At 44.5% G+C, this 24,195-nt stretch overlaps 1 protein-coding gene across 1 annotated transcript; it reads right to left on the reverse strand.

The window, feature by feature from the left end:
• Nucleotides 1-256: 256 nt before the first annotated feature.
• Nucleotides 257-21,228, reverse strand: Ppt1 (palmitoyl-protein thioesterase 1). The gene is made up of 9 exons (XM_042684825.1): nucleotides 21,101-21,228; nucleotides 16,395-16,504; nucleotides 15,032-15,159; nucleotides 13,833-13,903; nucleotides 12,328-12,430; nucleotides 7,287-7,377; nucleotides 5,108-5,206; nucleotides 2,014-2,085; nucleotides 257-1,058 (listed from the first exon to the last, which is right to left on the reverse strand). Exons 1-9 carry the CDS (start codon nucleotides 21,222-21,224, stop codon nucleotides 936-938), a joined length of 921 nt encoding a protein of 306 aa, XP_042540759.1. The 5' UTR covers nucleotides 21,225-21,228; the 3' UTR covers nucleotides 257-935.
• Nucleotides 21,229-24,195: the final 2,967 nt, after the last annotated feature.

Raw genomic sequence — 24,195 nt, forward strand, 5'->3', positions numbered from 1 at the left:
CAGAAAACTGGAAATGGCATTGTGGCTCAGTGAGAGCACTAGCCTGAGCTGAAGAGTTGAGGGACAGCACTCAGGCTCAGAGTTCAAGACCCATGACCAACCAGAAAAAAAAGATTCTGGGGGGCTAGAAGTTAAGCCCAATTTCTTCACATTCTTCCTTACATTTCTTCTAAAGCCAGCAGTGGAGTGATTGGCATCCAAGCCACTTGCTGTATTAAGTGGAAAGAGCTAGTTGCCTCATTTTTACTTCTACTCCCATTATTCTCCCCATCCCCACTGCCCTAAGTTATCCAAGATGTACCTTTCGTGAGCAACCTAGTGTGGTGCTACTTCCCTCATTTTGTGACAGAAAAGGACAAATTAATTCATCACCAGAGGAGACAAGGAATTCTACAGAGGCAAGATAGTAGGCTGGTGCAATCTAATAATTGCTAAAGTTCCACAAGAAGGTAATATAGTCAGAGAGGAAAGCAACCTTAAGAAATGATGCAAAAACACCCTCCAAGCAGTATTTTCTCAAACTATTTGCACCAGCAACACAGAATTTATGTGAGTGCCTTAAGCCTAGATTTGCTTGACATAGGTTTGCTTGAAATGTGACTAGGTATGGTCCTCAATCTATTTGCTGCTTTAGATCAGTCTCCTCTGGGCCTGGACATTTCCTAAGACTTGAGTTTGACCACATCACAAGGTTGTAAAACAATCTCCTGGTTATTAGCTAATTAAACTTGAATTCAACACCATATGGTGATAGGAGGCAGCAAAGGATAAGATTCAGATCTTAGATCTTTCCAAGTAGGGCATGTTAGATGATAACAGGAGAGAAGGATTAGTTGCATATTGGATCATAGCTCGGTCCGGCATGAAGAAAACTATCTTCTACTTCGTTTGGAAGAGCTAGGGGTTCCCAAGCTCTGTTGTAAACTGCAAGTGCTTCATTTAAGAAAGGGGATGATGTTGACATTAAACCATTCTTCAGAGAATTGAAGATGGTCCCCTTCTACAGCCAGAAACACTAGCCGTCCTGCTTTGTCCATTTGCTTTAGCCCCAGAAGGTCCTGCAGAGAGAAAGACTATAATTACTTGAGGCTTAATGGAAGGTTTTTGGGTAAAACAGTAAAGTAATAAAATATTAATGAGATACATCGTTAAAATGCAATTCCTCCCTTTTAAAAAATGAAATAGAAGGGCTGGGAAGGTGGCTCAGTGGTAGAGTGCTTGTCTTGCATGCCTAAGGCCCTGGGTTCGATTCCTCAGCACCACATAAGAAAAAAGCCGGAAGTGGCACTGTGGCTCAAGTGGTAGAGCGCTAGCCTTGAGCTAAAGAGCTGAGGGACAGCGCCCAGGCCCAGAGTTCAAGCCCCACGACCGGACCCCCCCCCCCCCAAAAAAAAAAATAGAAGTGCAATGTTGAAAATGCCAGTGTATCTAAGAGTTAAACATATGCGCAGTTTACACTCCTGTATGGTTATATTGCTCCCACTGTGGTGCTGGAAATTGAACCTAGGGCCTCACAAATCCTCCTCCCAGTGCTTATATTCAGCTTTCTGCAAAGTTTCCCAGAGGTGGTGGACTACCTATACATTGGACAAGCTATAGATAAATCTGCCTTGAAACAGCAAAGTGAGACAAAGTCAAAAGACAAGGGAAAATTAGCTAATGTTTTAAGAGAAAACACCCAATCCACAGAAAGTGAATCAGTTTACTTTTGTTGTGTGTGTCAGTACTAGTGCTTGAACACAGTTTTGCTCAGCTGGCACTCTTAATACTTGAGCCACATCTCTAGTCAAAGACACAAGTCTGTAAACCCGTGCCTAAGAAATAAGTGTTAGAAGGAACAGTCTAACAAGTCTCATTTGCACCAGACTTCATTGAGTTAGATGGCTCCTAGGCATCTAGTATTGTGGGGCCTATGAAGCAGAGCTCTAACACCATAGAGCCTAGCAGCTAAACTGAGCACCTTTAGAAACCAGCAGCTGACAAACAGCACCAACCTCTCAGCCTGTCAGTTACCTGTGTGTACAGAGCCGTCTTCTGTAGAGGAATGATTTCCTTGGCTTGGCCACTTCTGTAAAATCCAAACCACTGGAGGAAAAGAAGAAAATATTAAAGATATCTAGCACACAATTTGAGACTGACTACCTTCTAAGATCACCAACAAGTTGTCATAAACGTATAGACAGCTCGGCACCAGTGCTTACCACCTGTAATCCTAGGTACTCAGGAGGCTAGGAGAGAATGTCTATCTCCAACAGACCATATAAAAGCTGGAAGTGGAGCTGTGGCTCAAGTGGGAAAATGCTAGCCTTGAGTACAAAAGCTCAGGGAAAGCAGTCAGGCCCTAAGTCATGCACATGTTCATTCTCCTTTCTCTCTGTCTCTCCCCTTCCCTCCCTCTCTCTCTCCACTCACCCCCCCCCTCCCACACACACAAACACAAAGCAAGAAGGAAAAATAGGGGTATATTTCAAGTCACTTCATTTTAAAAGTCATTCCTTAGGAATGAGTTGGTCTTTCTAAAGAGTTTACCATTTACCAAAAATTTCTGCTGCTTTTATTATACCAACCCTAAAAATCCTTGTAATAAACTCTGTAGCCATTCTAGGGTGATTATGATCCTTGTTTCTACGAGATTCCCAAGAAGCTCCCATCTAGCAAGTCCATCTAGCAAGTCACAGAACCATTCACAGTCTAGCATGGGGTCAGCAAGCTATTTTTCTCAAAAGGCCAGACCCAAAATAGGTTAGGCTTTATGGCCATATGGCTGTAACTACTCACTGCTTCCACTGTAACACAAAAGTAGCCAGACACAATATTCTCAGGCCTCAGACTCAGCTTGCAATTACATCCCCTCCCTGTGTCCCTACCTGTTTACAAAAATCAGTTTCTATTTCCCCAATGCTGTATTGTTTTCCTGGTGTGATGTACAAATTTCTGTCCCAGCTCCAAAAGTACCATCATACTCCTTTTAGGAATGTAACTCTCCCCCCAATTCCTGTAGATCACATAACACCTTCATAACACTTCTTCTCAAAACTTGACTCTACCCCCAAATTCCCAAAGTCCATGTAATATGACCCATGTGAAATTCCACCTGCACCTGTCCACTGCTGCTACCTCCATTCCTGCCTGGAGTAGCCCAGCAGGTCTGTCCCAATAAAGCCTTGAGCCCATATTGGTCGCTTGCCTCTCATTTCTTAGAAATATATGAAAGATAGGTATGACTGTCTCAATGAAATTTCAACCACAAACAAATTCTAACTTGTATCATAAAATAGCCTTGGAATTTTCCCCAATTATTTAAACATGTAAAATTCTTAGCTCTCAAACCATTCAATAATGTCTTTGGTGGAGTTGGAGGCATGGCTTGGTTGGTAGAGCACCAGCCAATGAATGAAAGCATCAGGTACCAAGTTAGACTTGGTCTTGGACCAAAAAAAGAAAATGTGGCCAGCAAGATCTAGTCTACACCTGACAACACCTGGTGGTCTGTAAATGTGAGCAGAACTTTAGTAGATACTAATGACTAGAAAGCAAACTGTGCCTGGAAGAGGGATAGTGTCCTATAGGAAGTAGCATTTGCATATGGCCTTGTCATAAGAATGGGAATTTTGCTGGGCCCTGGTGGCTTATGCCTTTAATCCTGGCTACTCAGGAGGCTGAGATCTGAGGATCATGGTTCAAAGCCAGCCCAGGCAGGAAAGTCCATGAGACTCATCTCCAATAAACCACGCAGCAAACCAAAAGTGGTGCTATGGCTCAGGTGGTAGAATGCTAGCCTTTAGGTGAAGAGCTGAGGGACAGTGCCCAGGCCCAGAGTTCAAACCCCACGACTGACCAAAAAAAAAAAAGAATGGGAGTTTTTCAGGTGGGAAAGCCAAGGAAAGGCATCCTAAAGAAAAAGCATGAAGGAACTCAGGCATGAGAGAAAACATGCAAATTTGGGGAATTTCAAGTACTACAATACAGTTTGATCAAAGATTGAGTGATGTAGAACTCTAGGTAAATGAAGCTGGAAAGATAGGTCAAAGCCTAGAATACCAAACTTAAGGATTAATGGGCTAGTGAAGCCTAGATTTCTTTGAAAATCATTAAAATGATAGACTCTTCCCCCCAACAGAATGTAATGATAAAATTTTGCATATGATATTGGAGTGGAATTGGGAGGGTTTTTTTTTTTTTTTTTTTTTGGGTCCAGTCATGGGGCCTGAACTCTGGGCCTGGGCGGCTGTCCCTCAGCTCTTCAGCTTAAGGCTAGCGCTCTACCACTTGAGCCACAGCGCCACTTCCGGCTTTTTTCTTTTTGCTTATGTGGTACTGAGGAATCAAACCCAGGGCCTCTGGCATGCAAGGCAAGTGCTCTACCACTGAGCCACCTTCCCAGCCCCTGGTATTGGGAGTTTTTTAACTGTTAGCATTATCCCTACCTCTGGTCCTCAGCTCTACCCAGACCTGAGCTCCTCCCTGCCCTAGAGTTCCCACCTTATGGCTGGCCATTCCCTCTCTCCACCCAGACCTACCTGTGTACATACCATGCCACTAGCCCCAAAGCTACCCACCTGAATAGAGGCAGATGCCATATGCTCCCTCTCCCTAGGGAGATATGGCCCCTCTTATAAACCTTATAATAATCTTTTTTTTAGCTAGGTGCCAGTGACTCACGCCTATAATCCTAGCTACTCAGGAAGCTAAGATCTGAGGATCCCAGTTCAAAGCCAGCCCAGGTAGAAAAGTCTGTGAGACTCTAATCTCCAATTAACCACCAGAAAACTGAAAGTGGCACTGTGGCTCAAGTGGTGGAGCGCTCGCCTTGAGCTAAAGAGCTCAGGGACAGTCTAGGCCCAGAGTTCAAGCCCCACAACCAACAAAAATTAACTAATCTTTCTCCAGTGCCTGCCTGCCTCCATGTAGTCCCCTGGGATGGTTGTGATGGATCCCAACAATAACCAATTCTATGTCCCATTTATGAACCTCACTCAGAACTCTTGATATAGATAAAGGGTGGTGGAGAGGACTGGAGGCTTTTGCCCAGCAGATAGCTAGCTATATTTCAGAACTATTTTCTCCTACAGGCTCGTGACATGCTATGGCTTAAGTAGTATCTCACCTCAGACTCTACAGGGTCCACAACTGAATCATTGAGGAATTTCACCATCACAAACTTCTTAAGGGCCATCAGATTTTTCTTGTAGGATACATTGACATACTGAAGAAAAAGACAGTAGTGACATTACCATCAGGTTCCAGCAGGGGGATTTCAGCGTTCTGATTACCTTGACCCATGAATATAATATGCTCCTTTTCTAGATTTCTGCCCAGAATATACCTTACACTGCCATTTCTTACCATCTTTTGACTGGCATGTCACCAACCAGGGCTAACAGTCTACATTCCATAGGCATTAAGTCACACAGATTCAAGGGAACTAGCCAGAGGAAGAAAACAGAACAAACTGAAGCTTCTGAGTTGTTCTGTTATATGGAGGCAAGACAGATTAGAGGGAATGAGGCATGGTAAGCTTAGAACAAATATGGATATTCATTCATCTATTTCCCTTAAGATTAAGGGACCAAAGTAATTTTAGGGTAAAATGACGCAGGATAAGTTGAAGAAAATGAGGCCTGTGAGGCAATTCAGAAACGAGGTATTAAAACAGAAGAGCAATCTATGCTCAAAATAACCAGAATGCATTCCTTCCTGAGAGATGTGTTTCTCACCCAAGAATTAACATTTATACGGCTGGATGTATGCCTTCCTGAGAAGTGCTTCTCCAAATTGTAAGCAACCTCCTACCCAAAATGTAGACAATAGGAAGTCTTCTTTATCTCAAGGATAAGCATCTGGTGTTTTGTTTTGTTTTGTTTGTTCAGTTGGTCTGCAGGACTTAAACTCTGGGCTTGAGCACTGTCCCTGTGGTCTTCAGCTCAAGGTGAGCAGCTCTACCGCTTGAGCCACAGCGCCACTTCCGGTTTTCTGGTGGTTTATTGGAGATAGGAGTCTCACAGACTTTCCTGCCTGGGCTGGCTTTGAACCACAATCCTCAGATCTCAGCCTCCTGAGTAGCTAGGATTACAGCGTGAGCCACGGGCACCCTGCTAGCATCTGGTGTTTTTTTGGTTGCTGTTTTTTGTTTTTTTGTCTGTCATGGGGCTTGAACTCTGGACCTGGGCACTGTCCCTGAGCAATTCAGCTCAAGGCAAGCACTCTACCACTTAAGACACCACACCACTTCAGGTTTTCTGGTGCTTAACTGGAGATAAGAGTCTAACAGACTTTCCTGCCTGGGCTGGCTTTGAACCACGATTCTCAGTTCCCAGCCTCCTGAGTAGCTAGGATTACAGGCTTGGGCTACCAGCACCTGGCAAGCATTTGTTTTATGGCAGGACGCATTCTTACCTAGAAGAAATGCCCCAAACATCCAGAAACTCAGAAAGTATAATACCAGGAGTGATTAGAACAAAAATAAACTATCTTTAACTTAGACCCCCCCAGCCTTTACCATATAAATACCCCTGACAGAAAACTGAAAGTGGCGCTATGGCTCAAGTGGTCAGGTGGTAGAATGCCTGCCTTGAGCTGAAGAGCTGAGGGACAGCGTCCAAGCCAAGTTCAAGCCCCATGACCAAAAAGAAAAACAAAACCCATATAACTTTAATATAAATCAAATATCCTGGATCTTCCCAAGCCATGCTCATTTTTGAGGCATCATCAGTGCCCACTGCAATATCTCTTCTAGGTAAATCTCTCTTCTGAGAAAATCTGTCCAGAAGGCCTTCCAGGAAGGCTTCCCTCAGGAGGAGCTGCTGTGGGATTTCTACTTTACCCAGCTAGCAACCTACTGACTTTGTTCTGCTGCTTCCACACAAGAGAAGGGAAAGGACTTCAAAGAGGAAGGCCAGGGCTGGGAAGGTGGCTCAGTGGTAGAATGCTTGCCTTGTATGCATGCAGTCCTGGGTTCGATTCCTCAGCACCACATAAGCAACAAAAGCCAGAAGTGGCTCTGTGGCTCAAGTGGTAGAGCACTAGTCTTGAGCTTAAGAGCTGAAGGACAGCGCCCAGGCACAGAGTTCAGGCCCCACGACAGCAAAAAAACAAAACAGAGAGGAAGGCCAATGAATGCCAGCCTCTCTACAAGGAGCTGAATTCCCAAACACTGCCTCCCCAAACGCAGAATTTCTAGTTCCCAGTTCTACCCAGGATAGTTTGGGTAAGCAGCCATTGCTAATTTCTGATGCTCTAAAGAGAAAAATGAATGTCTAATGCTGGGAGCCTGGCTGGATGCTTACCCTCTCCTGATTTATATCTGCCAAGAAGATGCTATGGTTGCGGTACACGTCCTCCTTTATGGGGTCATGCCAGTATTCTGCTTGCACCAGGCTGCAGGGAGAAAAAAGAATGAAGATGATCATGTTGCCTATCAATTCACCATGCCTGGGCCATGCCCCAGTGCACTGGACCACCAAGAGCCTTTCAAGACTTTTTCTCTTAACAGGGAATGCAAGACTTCTATCTATGACCGTTTACCAAGATACCATGCTGAGACAAGGACAGCCTATTCAGCACAGTACAGAAAGGTGCAAAGACTTAGGAAAAGGATTCATCAACAGTTGGCTCCCTCATATGCCATTAAGCATCATTACCCTTACGTCTTTCAGTTAGGTGGTACATGCTGTTCCCTCTCACAACCTCACCTTCCTTGCTTTCCTTTGCTTCCCACTCATCCTGCAAGATTCATCTCAAATATAACCACCTGCCTCTTCCTCTGATCCAAGCATCTATCTCCTTACCTATTCTACCTTCCTCAGACTATGATGGAGGTTGAACCTAGCCTAGGACATTCTGACTACAGATAGTAGTTATAATCTAACTGCTTATAAACATATTTATTTATTTTTCCAGCCCTGGGGCTTGAACTCAGGGCCTGGGTACTATCCCTGAGCTTCTTTTGCTCAAGGCTAGCACTCTACCACTTGTGCCACAGCACCACTTCTGATTTTTTTCTGTTTATGTGGTTCTGAGAAATTGAACCCAGGGCTTCATACATGCTAGGCAAGCACTCTACCACTAAGCTACATTGCCAGGCCAAACATATTTAATTTTTTGTATACATGTGTGTGTTCTGGTCCTGAGGCTTGAACTCAGGGCCTGGGTACTGTCCCTCAGCTTTTGTGCTCAAGGCTGGCACTCTATCACTTGAGCCACAGCTCCACTTATCTCCTGCACAAGATGGTTCTGAACTGTGGTCCTCAGATCTTAGCCTACTAAGTAGCTAGGTTTGCAAGCATGAACCACCTGCACACAGTTTAAAATATTTTAAGTGTTTACTTTCACTGAGACTTAACAATTCAATGGCTTCAGGATACCTGGTGGCTCACACCTGTAATCCTAGCTATTTAGAAGGCTGAGATCTGAGGATCAAGGTTCAAAGCCAGCCCAAGCAGACTAAGTCAGATATTCTTATCTCCAATTAACCAGCAAAAAGCCAGAACTGGAGGCTTGGCTCAAGTAGTAGAGTAGCAGCCTTGAGGAAAAAGCTAAAGCTGAGCTCAAGTTCAAGGCCTTGAATTCAAGACCCAGTTCTGGCAAAAGGAAAAAAGAGAAAGAGACAAAGAAAGAGAGAGAGAAACATGAGATCAGAAGTTGCTAAGAATAGAAAACAAACTCTAGGAAGAGGTGCTGTAGTTCAAGTGGTAGAGTGCTAGCCTTGAGCTGAAGAGCTGAGGGACAGTGCTCAGGCCCAGAGTTCAAGCCCCATGACCGACAAAAAAAAAAAAAAAAACTCTATACTGGGTAGGAATGGTACGTTTAAAGTGCATATTCTAATAATTGATTGTCATGATAGCAGCTGATACATACCAAGTATTTTCCAGGTACTCTTCTAAGCACATGAGTGGATGCCACAGTATTATCAGAAAAAGAAGTGGCAAGTTCATTAGCTAAGTCAGAAAAACGGGATGAGTGAGGAAAAAGTGCTCTAAGCCTGAGGGCTGGGAGAGACACAGACCTTGCCCAGAACAGTCCAAGGCTAAGGTTAGAGGCAACCCTATGACAGGGAATGTGGGGCTGGAAAGGAGACACAGGGATGGCTGGGAGAAAAGTAATGGAAAAAGGCCACAAAGGGCTGCCAGCACCTGCAAGGTGAAAGGAAAAAGAAGTACAGCTTTCACACTAAGGAAGAGAGAGAGCTGTTATGCTCATGACCTGTGCTCGTGGCCTTCATGAGGGCTGTGTAGCCAGGGGCTGGGGCTTGAAAAACACTGAGGATATCAGGATGATAATTCTTTTATCAGGATGTCACATTGCTTTAACAACGCGCTAAATTGCCTAAAGAACACAAAAGATCTTTTTTGAGGTCTGTTTTCTGTGGGAACTGCTTCCTGTCCCCTATTGACTATGGAGGTGGGCATGGTTGGAACACAGTCCCGCATCTCTGGTCATAGCTAAGGAGAGCAGAGGTGAAGCCCTATTTGAGCTGGGACATGACTCTTTACCTAAAACTCTGAATTGGGATGAAGAAATTCTAGCCTCAAATCACAGTAACCTCACATGTACAATATTAAACACTTGGATGCTTTGCAAGCCAACTTTCACCACGTGGGGAGCAGGAAAAGCTGGTCTGCACAGAGAGAAAAAAGGATGTGACAGAGAGAAGCAATGAGAACAGCAGGACAATAATACCTTGACTCCTTCTAGCTCTCACTTCTTGATTTCAAGCCCTTTTGAGGTCTTGAGCTACATAGCAAGACCCTATCTCAAAAAGAAAGGATGGGGCTGGGAAGGTGGTTCAGAGGAGCGTGCTTGCCTTGCATGCATGAGGCTATGGATTCTATTCCTCAGTATCACATAAACAGAAAAGGCCAGAAGTGGTGCTGTGGCTTAAGTGGTAGAGCACTAGCCTTGAGCTAAAGAGCTGAGGGAGAGCACACAGGCCCAGAGTTCAAGCCCCCCGATCGACCAAAAAAAAAGGACAATTTCACTCATATAAAGACCATTTAAAAAGGCAAACAACTCTACAAAATTAGAAAAGTATCCTAGAAGTTAATCTGTGCCTGAGCTGTTGAGAACTCAGAACGCAGTCCCCATGGATAATGTCATCCATGAGTCTGATTTACTTGCAATGTCCTCTTTTCTCCAGCTTGCTGTCACAACCCAGTGTCTCAGCCACCACTGTCTCTCCCAAAGACCACTGCAACAGCCTTTGCACTGGCCTCCTGTTTCAAAGTAATGAAAACCTTCCCCAAACCTCCAATAGCTTCCCACACTATTTGCAATAAAATCTCAACTCATGTGGCCGACAAGTTCTGGCATAGTGTCGCCCATGCTTTTCTGCCACTCCTGAAACTCTCATTAAAATCTGCTTACCCTAGAAAAGCTAAACTTGTTCCAGCCTCAGGGCCTTTGGGTTCCTCTGGCTGATTCCCTCTCCTCTTGTTTCTCATGATCCTTGCATCCCAGATAAAAGAAGTCTTCAAAGACCATTCTATCCAAAGTAGGAAAGTAGATCCCTGCCCCACTACCACCATCCTGCTTGTATACAGAAATATGCAATGGGTTTATGCTAAATAGATATGATCTCCTGTCTGCCCAGTATGTCTTCTGCACGATGCCTAGAGAACCTGCAATCAGGTCTAGCAAACAGCAGTGAGTCAATGTTTGATGAAATTATGAAATACCTTAAAACTGCAACTAAAAGACAGAGAAAACAAAATAATTATAATATGAAGGAAGTTTAGACACAGAAAATTAAAACTGAGTATTAAAAAAGCACCACCGAGAGAGTGTGTGAGTGTGTGTGTGTGTGTGTGTGTGTGCGCGCACGTGTGTGCACGTGTGCGCGCTGAGACTTAAACTTAGAGCCTGATAGCTATCTCTTAGCTTTATTGCTCAAGGCTGGTACTCTACCACTTGAGCCACAGCTCTACTTCCAGCTTTTTGTGGTTAAAGACTCTCAACAACTTTCTTGCTTTGAACTTTGATCTTCAGATCTCAGCCTCCTCAGTAGCTAGGATTACAGACAAGGGCCACTGGCACCCAGCCACCAACAGGTTTGTTTGTGTTTCATTTTTGCCAATCCTGGGGCTTGAACTCAAGGCCTGGGTGTTGTCGCTAAGACTGTGCTCAAGGCGAGCGCTCTACCTTGAGCCACAGTGCCACTTCCAGCTTTTTCTGAAAAGTTTATTGACGAGTCACTGAGTTTCCTGACTGGGCTGGCTTCAAACTGCGATCCCTCAGATCTCAGCCTCTTGAATAGCCACTGGTGCCCTGCTATCACCAGGTTTTGATAGTCAAAATCTGCCTGCTTCCTAAGAAGTAAACACTACACTACATGCTTTATACTCCATTTGTTTTAATGCCTACAACAGCCCACAGTAAGGTACTGTCACCAACTCATATTAGAGATAGAAGAAAATGAGCCTAAAGACTCAGAACTATCTGGAAAAAATAGAACAGAGGGTCTTTGGGAGGTCATTTTCACACCCATTCTGTATACCTACAGATATCTCTCTATTTTTGTTTTTAAGGATGAATATTCATTTTTTTTGGGGGGGGGGGCCCGGTCGTGGGGCCTGAACTCTGGGCCTGGGCACTGTCCCTCAGCTCTTCAACTCAAAGCTAGTGCTCCAGCACTTGAGCCACAGCGCCACTTCCGGCTTTTTTCTTTTTGCTTATGTGGTGCTGAGGAATCGAAACCAGGGCCTCAGGCATGCAAAGCAAGTGCTCTACCACTGAGCCACCTTCCCAGCCCTGAATATTCATTATAATTGCATTCTTCCTACATAGAAAAATAGACCTATCTATCTTCCTCCCTCCCTCCTTCTCTTCCTTCTTTCTTCCCTCCCTCCATCCTTTCCTTCCTTCCATCTTTTCTTCCTCTTTCTTCCTTTCGTTCTCTTTTCTCTCTCTCTGATAACAGCTTTTTTTCCAGAGCAAGTTTAAGTGGGAAGACAGTACAGAAAGTTACAATAAATGTCACTCAAGCCAGGTGCCGGTCGCTCATGCCTGTAATCCTAGCTACTCAGGAGGCTGAGATCTGAGGATCACGGTTCAAAGCCAGCTCAGGCAGGAAAGACCCTGAGATTCCTATCTCCAATAAACCACCAGAAAACCGGAAGTGGTGCTGTAGCTCAAGTGGTAGTACGCTTTCCTTGAGCTGAAGAGCTGAGGGACAGCGCCTAGGCCCAGAGTTCAAGCCCCACAACCGACAAAAATAAAATAAAAATAAATAAATAAATGTCACTCAAATATCATTAGCACCTCCTAGAATCACTGCTAGTATGAATGTCACACAGTGGCAGATCTGTATCTTTTTCAGCTATAAATACACACCGTTCCTGAACAACTTTAGAGTAAGCACCAGCATTCAGTGTTTTTCTGATGAAGTCACAGATGTGAGAGCTCTCTCCTGGACATCGAGGGAGTCCATAGACACCTGAAGTGGTAAAAGACAAACATCCATTCCTCTAATCATCATAACAGATATCTACTATGTACAAAGCACTGTGAAAAACCAAAACAGGCAAAAGCCACATCCCAATCATTCATTCCTCCAGGAAAGAGTGTAAACAGCTTCCTCTACACACTCCCATTGTTTGCTGCCTAGGGTCTCTGCCTTAAGCAGGGCACTGATGGCTCATGCCTGTAATCCTAGCTACTCGGGAGGGCTAAGATCTGAGGATCATGGTTCAAAGCCAGCCTGGGCAGGGCAGGTAACTCCAAGAGACTCTTATCTCCAATAAACCACTCAGAAAACCCTAAGTGGCTCTATAGCTCAAGTGATAGGGACTTGAGCTAAAGAGCTAAGGGACAACATCCAGGCCCAGAGTTCAAGCCCCATGATTGACAAAAAAAAAAAAAAAAAAAAAGGCTGGGTCTCTGCCTTGCCCCACCCCGCCTCAACCCATACTGGAGGAGTACTGCTTATACTCTACAGCCAGTAGCTGTATTCATTTTGTTTATTAAGTCTTTGCTTAGGAAAATCAATTATGGTAAGCCAGTCTCAAGTAGCATCCACCCCAGTACCTTTCTTTTCTTTTTTTTTTTTTGGCCCAGTTGTGGGGCCTGAACTCTGGGCCTGGGCGCTGTCCCTCAGCTCTTCAGCCCAAGGCTAGCACTCTACCACTTGAGCCACAGCGCCACTTCCGGCTTTTTTTTTTTTTTTTTTGCTTATGTGGTGCTGAGGAATCGAACCCAGGGCCACATGCATGCAAGGCAAATGCTCTACCACTGAGCGCTTAGGTATTATTTATTATACCTAATATAATACATTCTTTCCCCTCAGAGAAACTTCCGTGTAAATAGAAAAAGTTCTACTTTTCAGTTTATTTGGCTACTGTTTAAATTTATAGACCAAGGTACTTATACATGATTTTTACCCAAGGACTCAGGACATGCCTCAAGTGGTTGAGCACCTGCCTAAGAAATGCAAAGCCCTGAGCTGAAATCCCCCATTGTACTCCACCATCCTACCACCTAAAAAATGCTATCTACTAACAGAGTTTGAAAACAGGGCAAGTCATTATGTTTTCTTAACTTCCACTAACTGCTGCAACCACTTTTCTTCCGCAAATCAATTCAATTAAATGGGAGAAAAGAGGATGTTAACCTTATTCAGTAGATGCTAACCTCTGTTTTAGGGCTCTGGAATCCTTAGTCACTTCCTATCTCCTCATTAAGGCTGCCTAGTTTTGCTATGAGCTGTAGAAATAGGATTTTACAAGGGTGATTGGCTTACTGTGCAAATAGAACTGCTAGATCAAGAAAAGTAAATAAATAAATCAAGGGGGCACATGAATTATAAAAAAGAAACCAGGAGATGAAGAGGTCAATGTTACCTTGATGTTGTCCCCCAACTGAGATCAGGTTGACCATGGGAGGTGAAGGGCATCTCTGAGCCACAGCCCTCCTGGAGAAATAAAAGGGGTTATCAGCTCTGAATGATAGATGGGAAAGAATCAACAGTTGGCTTTACAGATTAAAAAGCACCTTGATCCACTGTGGTTTTCCAAAGCCAGAGTTAGTTATAGGATTTTCCTCTGCTCTGTCTATATACAAATCATTCTTTCATAGAAAATAAATTAAGTTTCCATACAGCTTCCAACATGAGGCCATTTTATTATTAATTTACTTTATTGTTATTATAGAGGTGATATACGGAGGAAGTACAATTACATGCGTCAGACAATGAGTACATTTCCTTTCATGCACTGTCTTCTGTTCCTCACTCTCTCCTAGGCCCTCCCTCCCATCTCCACCCATGAGTTGTATAGCTGTATAGTTCACTTTCATCAACGTCCAGTGAGCTCCACTGCTTTACTTTTTCACCCTTTTTCCCTATTTCTACAGCTCATACCAAAACTTCCCCAACCCTCCCAAAGACATAAACTAAATATACTGTACAAAGTGAAGACAGAATCATCAAAACAGAAAAAGAAAAAAAGAAAGGTCTCTTGTTTCCATATCTTAGAGTTCATTTCAAAATGTATATTATTTTATATACATATGATGAGGCACTTGTGCATTGAGTCTTTGTGTTTCTCTCCTATGAGTATCCTCTTTTGTTCTTACTTTGTATGTCTCTAAAATCCTGTATAATTTATCATATCCTAGTGTATTTTAGATCTAATTTCCACATATCAGAAAGAACATGTGCCACTTGTTTCTCTGAGCTTGGCTTATCTCACTCAACATGATTTGTTTGAGTACATGAGGCCATTTCAGAATAACTAAGATACCAAAGAATTAGAGTCCAGTTTATCTGAATAAAAGAAATAAACAGGGCTGGGAATGTGGCTTAGTGGTAGAGTGCTTGCCTAGCATGCATAAAGCCCAGGGTTCAATTCCTCAGTACCACATAAACAGAAAAAGCCGGAAGTGGCACCGTGGCTCAAGTGCTGGAGTGTTAACCTTGAGCAAAAGAAGCGCAAGGACAGTGCCCAGGCCCTGAGTTCAAGCCCCAGGACTGGCAAACAACAACAAGAAACAAACCAATTTGCAAAATGCAAAGGCCACTATACAGCAGAAAGAGACTTACAGAAACTGGCCTCCCTGAGAGAATCCCATAGCATTGTAGCCTTGCTGTAATTTAGGATCTTTAGCAAGAATCTGACACACTGTTGATACTTGGGTATTGACATTCAAGAAGAAGCTGTTCTCCACGTCCTAAAAAAGGAGTCACAGAGATACAGAGAAATGAAAGGGTTGGATTGAAAGCAATCACTTGTATTTTCTCTAAGACGTGAACTCACTCAGGTTGGTGTTGGTTCCTTGACATAAACTACTCATGAGTGGAGATAAGTGGGCACAGTAATTCACATCTGTAATCCTATATACTCAGAAGGCTGAGATCAGGAGAACTGCAATTTGAGTCCAGCCTAGGCAAAAAGCTTTAAGACCCCTTCCCATCTCAATCGACAAGAAAAAAAAAAAAAAGTGCATAGTGATTCACACCTGTCATTCCAGCTACATGGAAAGTATAAATAGGACTATAGTCCTGCGCAGGCAAAAAGCAAGATCCTATTTTCAAAAATGATGAAAACAAGCTCCTGCCTAGCAAGCACAAAGCTTGGAGTTCAAGCAGTGGAGAATGGGGCTAATTAGCCAATGTAGCTGTGCATATCTATAATCCCAGCACTCAGGAGGCTGAGACAGGAGGATCTCAAGGGATCTCAAGTTTCTGGACTGGGCTACTTAGTGAGTTCCAAGCCAATCTGAGGTGGTGTGTGTGTGTGTGTGTGCGTGCGTGCGTGCGTGCGTGCGTGCGTGCGCGCGCGCGCGCGCTACTTAGTGAGTTCCAAGCCAATCTGAGGCAGTGTGTGTGTGTGTGTGTGTGTGTGTGTGTGTGCTACTTAGTGAGTTCCAAGCCAATCTGAGGCGGTGTGTGTGTGTGTGTATTTTTATTTTTGAGTTTGTAGGGCTTGATCTCAGGGCCTAGGCACTGTCCCTGAGCTCTTGTGCTCAAGGCTAGTGCTCAACCACTTTGCATCACAGCACAACTTCTGGTTTTCCCAATGGTTTATTGGAGATAAGAGTCTCACGGAGGGCTGGGAAGGTGGCTCAGTGGTAGAGCACTTGCCTTGCAAGCATGAGGCCTTGGGTTCGATTCCTCAGCACCACATAAGTGGTGTTATGGCTCAAGTGGTAGAGCGCTAGCCTTGAGCTGAAGAGCTGAGGGACAGCGTCCAGGCCCAGAGTTCAGGCCCCACGACCAGAACCAAAAAAAAAAAAGAGTCTCATGGACTTTTCTGCCTGGGCTGGCTTTGAACCACGATCCTCAGATCTCAGCCTCCTGAGTAGCTAGGATTACAAGCGTGAGCCACAGGCACTGGGCTCTCATAGTACATTCTATGAAACTGTATGTGAAACCTTTAAGGGGACAGAGCTGTGGAGGGTCTTACCTCTACCATGGTCTTTCCAATCTCTAAAGACAAGACATAAATTCCAGGTATTTTCTTCTCAACCATTTTCTTGATGATACCCATGCTTATGGGATTACAACAGCTGTCTCCTAGAAACAGTGATGAAAATTCAGAAATCAAAATAGTATTGATTTTTGAAAACTACTGTACCTGAAAGGGCATTATCAAGGTGAAAAGACAACATATAGAACCAGAGAAAACATTTGCAAAAAAATAGATTCAATATAAACTTAACATCCAGAGTATATAAGTTCTTACAACTCAAGTCAAACAATGCAATTAACAAACGGGAAAAGGACTCAGAGACATTTCTCCAAACAATACATTAAATATCCAACAATAAGCATTACAAGTTTTTAAGGAAATACAAATAAAAGCAATGTCATACCATTTCATATCTATCTGGAATGCTTTTAATAACTTTGCAGCTATCTTGGCTCACACCTGTAATCCTACCTACTTGGGTCTATTCAAGGCCAGCCCCAACAGAAATAAAGTTCACAAGACTATTTCTCAACTTATTATCCCAGCCACAAGAGAAGTACAATGGCTGGTTGTAATAGCACATGCCTGTCATCCACAGTGATACAGAGAAGCACAAATAAGTGGATCACAGCCAAGGGATAAAGTGAGACTCCCTAGAGACAGAATGTAGGCTAGAGGTTATTAGGGATGATAAGAGGGAGACCTGAATGGTTACTTAAGGAGTATGGATGTTTTTTCAGGGTGATAAAAAGTTTTGAAGCTAGAGAGAAATAGTGGTTGAGCAACACTATGAAAACACTAAGTACGGGGCTGGGAAGGTGGCTCAGTGGTAGAGTGCTGGCCTTGCATGCATGAGTCCCTGGGTTCGATTCCTCAGCACCACATAAGCAGAAAAAGCTGGAAGTGGCGCTGTGGCTCAAGTGGTAGAGCGCTGGCATTGATCTGAAGAGCTGAGGGACAGCGCCCAGGCCCAGAGTTCAAGCCCCACGACCCGCCAAAAAAAAAAAAAGTTAAAAAAAAAAAAGAAAACACTAAGTGCTACTGAATTGTCCACTTTAAATGGTTCACTTTAGATTATATGAATTTCACTTTCAAAAAAAATGTAAAACAACTTTTTTGGTTTTTTTTATTATTGTGAAAATATCATACAGAGGGGTTACAAAAGGGCAAGATAGTGAGTACATTTCTTATCAAGTAAAACAACTTTTATTAGCTCATCAAATAATAGCAAGCTTCAAAAACCTGAGTTGATCGTGGTGGCACATGCCTATAATGCTGGTCTAGGCAAAAGCACAAGACACGATCTAAAAAACAAATTAAAAGGAAAAGAGGGCTGGGAATGTGTCTTAGTGGTAGAGTGCTTGCCTACCATGCATGAAGCTCTGTGTCTGATTCCTCAGTACCACATAAAAAGAAAGGTCAGAAGTGGCACTGTGGTAGAGTGCTAGCCTTGAGCAAAAGAGGCTCAGGGACAGTGCCCAGGCCCTGAGTTCAAGCCCCAGGACTGAGGAATGGGGGTGCGGGCGGGGGGGGGGGGGGGGGGGAGGGGATTAGGTATAGTTCAAGTGGTAGAGCATTTACCTAGCAAGCCAGAAGCCCAGAGTTCAGTTTCCAGTACTACCCCCAAAAAGCTCATCCGATATAACTGGGACAGAAAGTTTACAAGAGAAACATAAAAAGAGGGGTATTTTCCTTCTTTTGTCATGTAGGCCATTTAGGGTGAAAAAACTCAAAGGTTTCTCTTCACAACCAGAGCCAGGATGCATCAAGTAAAGCCTTAAAGCATGTTTGGTTTGTTGTTTGTCTATTTTTAAGAAGGATTTATTTTGATTCATGGTTTAAGTCTTCATTGACTTTGTCCCACAGGATCATGGAGCCTGTGGTGAGGAAGAACATCACAGTGGTAGCACCAGAGGAAAGCTGTCCAACTCATGGTTTATGAGAAGCAGAGAAGGCACAAAATTTAAAGAGGCATTCACTCTCAGCTTGCTATTAAGTGCTGCTGACCCTGGGTAAAAGCCTCTTTAACTTTGTGTTCTAGGTGTGCCCTTGTTTTATGCTGCTCTCAGACTACTCCTTGTCTTGTGAAGGAACCAGCAGTAAGAACTGGAAACAAGTCAGGAGCCGGTGGCTCACGCCTGTAATCCTAGCTACTCAGGAGGCTGAGATCTAACGATCGCAGTTTGAAGCCAATCCAGGTAGAAAAGTCCCCATGAGACTCTTATCTCCAAATGCCATTTAAAAACCAGAAGTGGAGCTTTGGCTCAAATTGGCAGAGCACTAGCCTTGAGCAAAAGAGCTCAGGGACAGTGCCCAGGCCCTGAGTTCAAGCCCCACAACCAACAACAACAACAAAAACTGAAAACAAGTTTCCACTGGTGCACTTACTCATCCTATTTTTAACATCTGCGGAAGCTTAAGATTCTGTTTAAAGAAGGAAAAGCTCTGGCCTAGAGAATCTTCTATATCACTGCTAACAACATGTACCACACTAAACTGTAATTACTGCTTAAATACTGCTTCTTTGTGAACTATGAATGCTGGGAGAAGGTGAGGCATCTATCTTACCTACTCTTTTAACATGACTAGTTCAAAGTAAGTTGGAGATTGCAGGGAGGGGAGATAGCACAACAAAGCCTTGTGTAAACTTGCTAACTAAACTCCTTTCTGAACATTTCTGGTCATTCCAATAAAGCTGTGGTTCTTACCCCAATCCCAAACTGCTTTTGTAAGTATTAGTACCTGTCTTTACATTGTTGAATCCAATAATCAGTTTTCAAGCCCAATCTTACTGACCTATCAACAATATATGATCTAGGAGACACTCCCTTCTACTTGACTTGACTTCCAGGATATGGCAGGGACACCACAGGTGTTTTGTCACTGCCACCTTTGCTAGTTCCTCATCTCCTCTACCTCCCACAGGGCTCAGTACTCTGAGTACACACTCCTAGAGTGATCTCATCAATGCTGGCTTTAAATGCTAGCCAAGATACCAAAAGCTTCACCTTAAACCTCCAGCTTGTCTCTCCTAGACTGTCCACTCAAAATGCCCCTGAAACACTGACCATTCTACAGCAAGGACCTCAAACTTAGTACATCAAAAAGCATTCTTTGTTGTTGTTGGTCATAGGGCTTGAACTCAGGGACTGGGCGCTGCTCCTGAGCTCTTTTAGCTCAAGACTAGCACTCTACCACTTTGAGCCACAGCACCACTTCCAGTTTTCTGGTGGCTAAGCAGAGATAAGAGTTTCATGGACTTTCCTGCGCAGGCTAGCTTTGAACTGCAATCCTCAGATCTCAGCCTCCTATTCAGGAGGCTAGGATTATAGACCTGGGTCACTAGTGCCGATCCTCTAAAAGTACTTTGAGCTGGGTGCCAGTGGTTCACACCTGCAATTCTAGCTATTTAGGAGGCTGAGATCTGAGGATCGAGGTTTGAAGCCAGCCCTGGCAAAAAAGTCCCCATGACACTCATCTCCAATAAACTAATCAGGAAAAGCCAGAAGTGGTGCTGTGGCTCAAGTGATAGAATGCTAGCCTTGAGCACAAAGAGGTTCAGGGACAGTGCTTAGGCCCTGAGTTAAATCCTCACAACCAACAACAACAACAAAAAGGCACTTTTGATCAAGTGTGTTCACCTTACAGGCTACCCCACATTAGTAAAGTGCACCATCACACTTCAAGTTATCCAGACCAAAACCTGCGGTGTCCCTTCTTTTTCTCTCAAACTACATCTAAATCCCTTACGTTTCACCCTCAAAATAAACCCAAACTTTGGCCACTTCTTTAATTCCTCTACTGTGTCTACAGTTCTAAGCCATCATCTCTTAAAAGTTAAAGTAATAGCAATAGCTTCTTGTCTCACTACACCTGTCCAAGTCTCCCAACAATCTATTCTCAATAGAGCAGTAAGAATGATCCTTTTAAAATGCAAGTCAGATTGTGTCTACCTCACAGCAGGCCAAGTCCTCACATTAACCTTAGTAGGCTAAAACACATCTGTGCTCACCCCGCTCTCTAATTTAAACTTTAATCTCCTATCCTTACTTAGCTCTAGTTATTCACAGCTGAACGCAGTTCCATGAACATACAAGACAAACTTCTGGCTCAAGGCCTTTGCATTTGTTTTTCCTTTTACCACACATCCAAATGGCACCTCCACATCCACTCCAGATCTTTGCTTGGATGCCCCTTCCTCAGTGAGTCCTTTCCTGACCTTTGCTCTATAAAAGTGCAAACCCCATCTTCAGTCTGCATTCCCCTTTTTCCTCTTTCCTCCATATACTTACCGCCACTTGACATGACTCCCTTATCATGGAGGAGGAAGGATTTAGTTCGTTGCAGTCACCGCTGTATCAAGTGCTGACTATGTGTTAAATGTATAAGCCAGCTGCAGGAGTCTAACAAATCTCTGTTCAGTGCGTAAACGAATGAATAGACACGCTAGCTCAGGTGGGCACTAGCTAGCCTGACCAAGCGCGAGAGGCCACTTCTGCAGGTATCAAACAAAGACAAAATCTCGACACAGGGCACAGCTCTTTTCCCTCCTCCCAATGCAGAGCCGCGCCACCAAATATGAAATGGGACCCATGGGGTGCTGTGGGAACACTCTCGACCCTACTCACTCGTACTGTGGGGCCGCGAGGCTACGCTGGGAGGAGACAGCAGCGACACCCCGACTGCCCACAGTCACTCACCCATCCCATGCCAGATCACCAGCGGCACCGGCGCCGGCGCGCCGAGATGCTCCAACGCAGGGGCGCCACAGGACGAGGGCAGGAGAGCGACAGCGAGCAGCCACAGCCAGCAGGGCGACGCCATCTTGACTGAGTCACATGACCGCGGGAGCGCGCTCTGCGCACGTGACCGCCCGGTGGGCGTCGGCCTGGAGGAACCCGCAGTGGGCGGGGCCTCCGGGAGTCGGGGCGTTTGCTGCACTCCAGCACAGCTGTGTGTCGAGTCCTTTGATGGATGACACCGCCTCGCCCCCACCCCCACCCCCACCAACCCTTCTCTCTCACTGCTCAGGTAGGGATACTGAGGCTCTGAGAAGTCGGGGAGGGTGCGCACATCACGGAGCGCTCTGGTGGGTTCGATTCCTGGCTCGTCCCCCTCGTGATGTATCCAGGGCTTTTAGCAGGGAAATGCCATGTTTGGGGCATGTAGCTCAGAGGCAGAATGTGCAAGGCCCTGGTTTGCTCCCCAGACCCCGGGATTTTCTTTTTTTTTTTAAGGAAAAGGAGGGCTAGGAAGGTGGCTCAGTGGTAGTGCGCTTGCCTTGCATGCATGAGGCCCTGGGTTTGATTCCTCAGCACCACATAAGCAGAAAGGAAAAAGCCAGAAGTGGTGTTGTGGCTCAACTGGTAGAGCGCTAGCCTTGAGCTGAAGAGCTGAGGGACAGCGCCCAGGCCCAGAGTTCAGGCCCCACGACCGGACCCAAAAAAATAAAAAATAAAGGAAAAGGAGTTTTTTTTTCAGGGGGAGGGGCGGACGTCGCTGTTTCTGGGGCCTGCAAAAAACAAAACAAAAGACCTTCTGGGCCTGACCCTGACCCTGACCCTGGCGCTGACCCTGAGCTCCCCCGCCCCTCAGGTCTGAGCCTCAGCACCACTAACGGCTTTTTCTGTGAGTTTACTGAAGAAGCTTACAGAATGCAAACCAAAACAACTCTGAGATTCCATCTCACCTCAGTTAGTGTGACCAATTGTGAACTGGAACAACAACAAATGTTGGGGATGTGGAAAAAGGAACCCTACTGCAATGTAAGTGGGAATGTAAACTAGTATGACCACTCCGGACAGCAATCTGGAGGTTCCTCAAAAAAATAAACATAAACCTTCCTTATGATCCAGCTATACCACTCTTGGGCATCTACCCTGAACCTCATGAGCCAGGATATGATAAGGACACCTGTACATCCATAGCTATTGCTGCGCTATTCACAACAGCCAAGATAGGGAAACAGACCAGATGCCCCACAATAGATGAGTGGATCCCAAAAATGTGATACCTATAGACAATGGAATTTTACACAGCCATTAGAAAGAATAAAATAATGTCATTTGCAGGGAAATGGATGAAACTAGAACAAATCATGTTAAGTGAGGTAAGTTAAGCTCAGAGAGACAAACAGCACATATTCTCTCTGGTATGTGGAAATTAGATCTAAAACACACTGGGAAATGATAAATTATATAGGATTCTAGAGACTCAGTGAGACCAAAAAAAGATACTGGTAAGAGAGAAACTCAAAGGCACAATGCTTAAGTACTCATATAAAATACTGAAATGAACTCCAAGATATAGAAACAAGAGACCTCTGTTCTCTCTCTCTTTTTTTTTTAGCTTTCAGTTTTCAATGATTCAGTCTTCTTTGCCCTATGTATGGTATACCTAGTGTACAACTTTAGAAGGGTTGTGGGAGGGTACAGAACTCAAGGGAGAAAAGGTGAAAAAGTGCATCAGTGGAGCTCAGTAGACATTGATGAAAGTGAACTATCCAACTCGTGGGTGGAGAGGGGAGGGAGGGACTGGAAAAGAGTGAGGGAACAGAACACACTCATTACCTGACTCATGAAATTATAATCCCTCTGTACATTACCTCTATAACAACAGTAATGTAAACTAATAATAAAAATAATCTCATGGACTTTCCTGCCCAGGCTGACTTCAAACTGCAATACTCAATCTCAGCCTCCCCAGTAGCTAGGAATACAGCTGTGAGTCTCTGGCACTCAGCTAGAAAAGAAAAATATTGCTTTTGGTCAGTCGTGGGGCTTCAACTCTGGGCCTGGGTGCTGTCCCTCAGTTCTTCAGCTCAAGACACTCTACCACTTGAACCACAGCACCACTTAAGTTTTCTGGTGGTTAATTGGAGATGAGTCTCATGGACTTTCCTACCCCTGGTATGCTTTGAACTGCAACCCTCAGATCTCAGCCTCCTGAGTAGATAGGATTACAGGTGTGAGACACCAGCTCCCAGCAAGAAAAATTTTTGAAAAGCACTTTGGAAGGAAGAGAGGAAGAAGACTCAAACCTGTGTTAGAAAAAGAAGGGAGGAGCTGGGAAGGTGGCTCAGTGGTAGAGTGCTTGCCTTGCATGCCTGGTGCCTCAGCACCACATAAGCAAAAAGAAAAAAGCCGGAAGTGGCGCTGTGGCTCAACTGGTAGAGCGCTAGCCTTGAGCTGAAGAGCTGAGGGACAGTGCCCAGGCCCAGAGTTCAGGCCCCACGCCAGGACCCCCCCCAAAAAAAAGAAAAACAAGGGAATGTCAGCCAGTACTAATCATGGCAAGGACTAATACTCCTTGTCTTGAAGCAAACAGGATTTCTAAAAGCAAGGACAAGTTCACACCTCTGAATGGTCAGTGATAATAATAAAAAATAAAACTGAAAAATAACCTGGTGCTGATAGTTCATCCTAGCTCAGGAGGCTAAGATCTGTGAATCATGGTTTGAAGCTAGCCCTCGCAGAAAAGTACACCCTAAGCCAGGCACCAGTGGCTCATGCACCTGTAATTCTAGCTACTCAGGAGGCTGAGATCTGAGGATCACAATTCAAAGCCAGCCTGGGCAGGTAAGGCTATGAGACTCTTATCTCCAATTAACCACCAGAAAACCAGAAGTGGCTCTGTGGCTCAAGTGGTAGACACCTAGCATTGAGCTGAATTGCTGAGGAACAGCGCTCAGGCCCAGAGTTCAAGCTCCACGACCAAAAAAAAAAAAAAGAGTACACCCTAGAATCATTTCCAATTAACCAGAAAAAGCAGAGTTGGCACAACAGATAGAGCATTT

The sequence above is a fragment of the Dipodomys spectabilis genome, unplaced genomic scaffold (genome assembly GCF_019054845.1).
Source record: "Dipodomys spectabilis isolate Male_0828 unplaced genomic scaffold, ASM1905484v1 ptg000002l, whole genome shotgun sequence".
Classification (NCBI taxonomy): domain Eukaryota; kingdom Metazoa; phylum Chordata; class Mammalia; order Rodentia; family Heteromyidae; genus Dipodomys; species Dipodomys spectabilis.

What these genes read in the sequence shown, in the direction of transcription:
- Ppt1 (XM_042684825.1), bottom strand. Translation starts at nt 21,224, where the DNA reads ATGGCGTCGCCCTGCTGGCTGTGGCTGCTCGCTGTCGCTCTCCTGCCC. An exon ending in GGTGATCTGGCATGGGATGG is followed by an intron (nt 16,505 to 21,100) that starts GTGAGTGACTGT and finishes CACTGTTTCTAG; the next exon opens with GAGACAGCTGTTGTAATCCC. An exon ending in AGTTGGGGGACAACATCAAG is followed by an intron (nt 12,431 to 13,832) that starts GTAACATTGACC and finishes TTACCACTTCAG; the next exon opens with GTGTCTATGGACTCCCTCGA.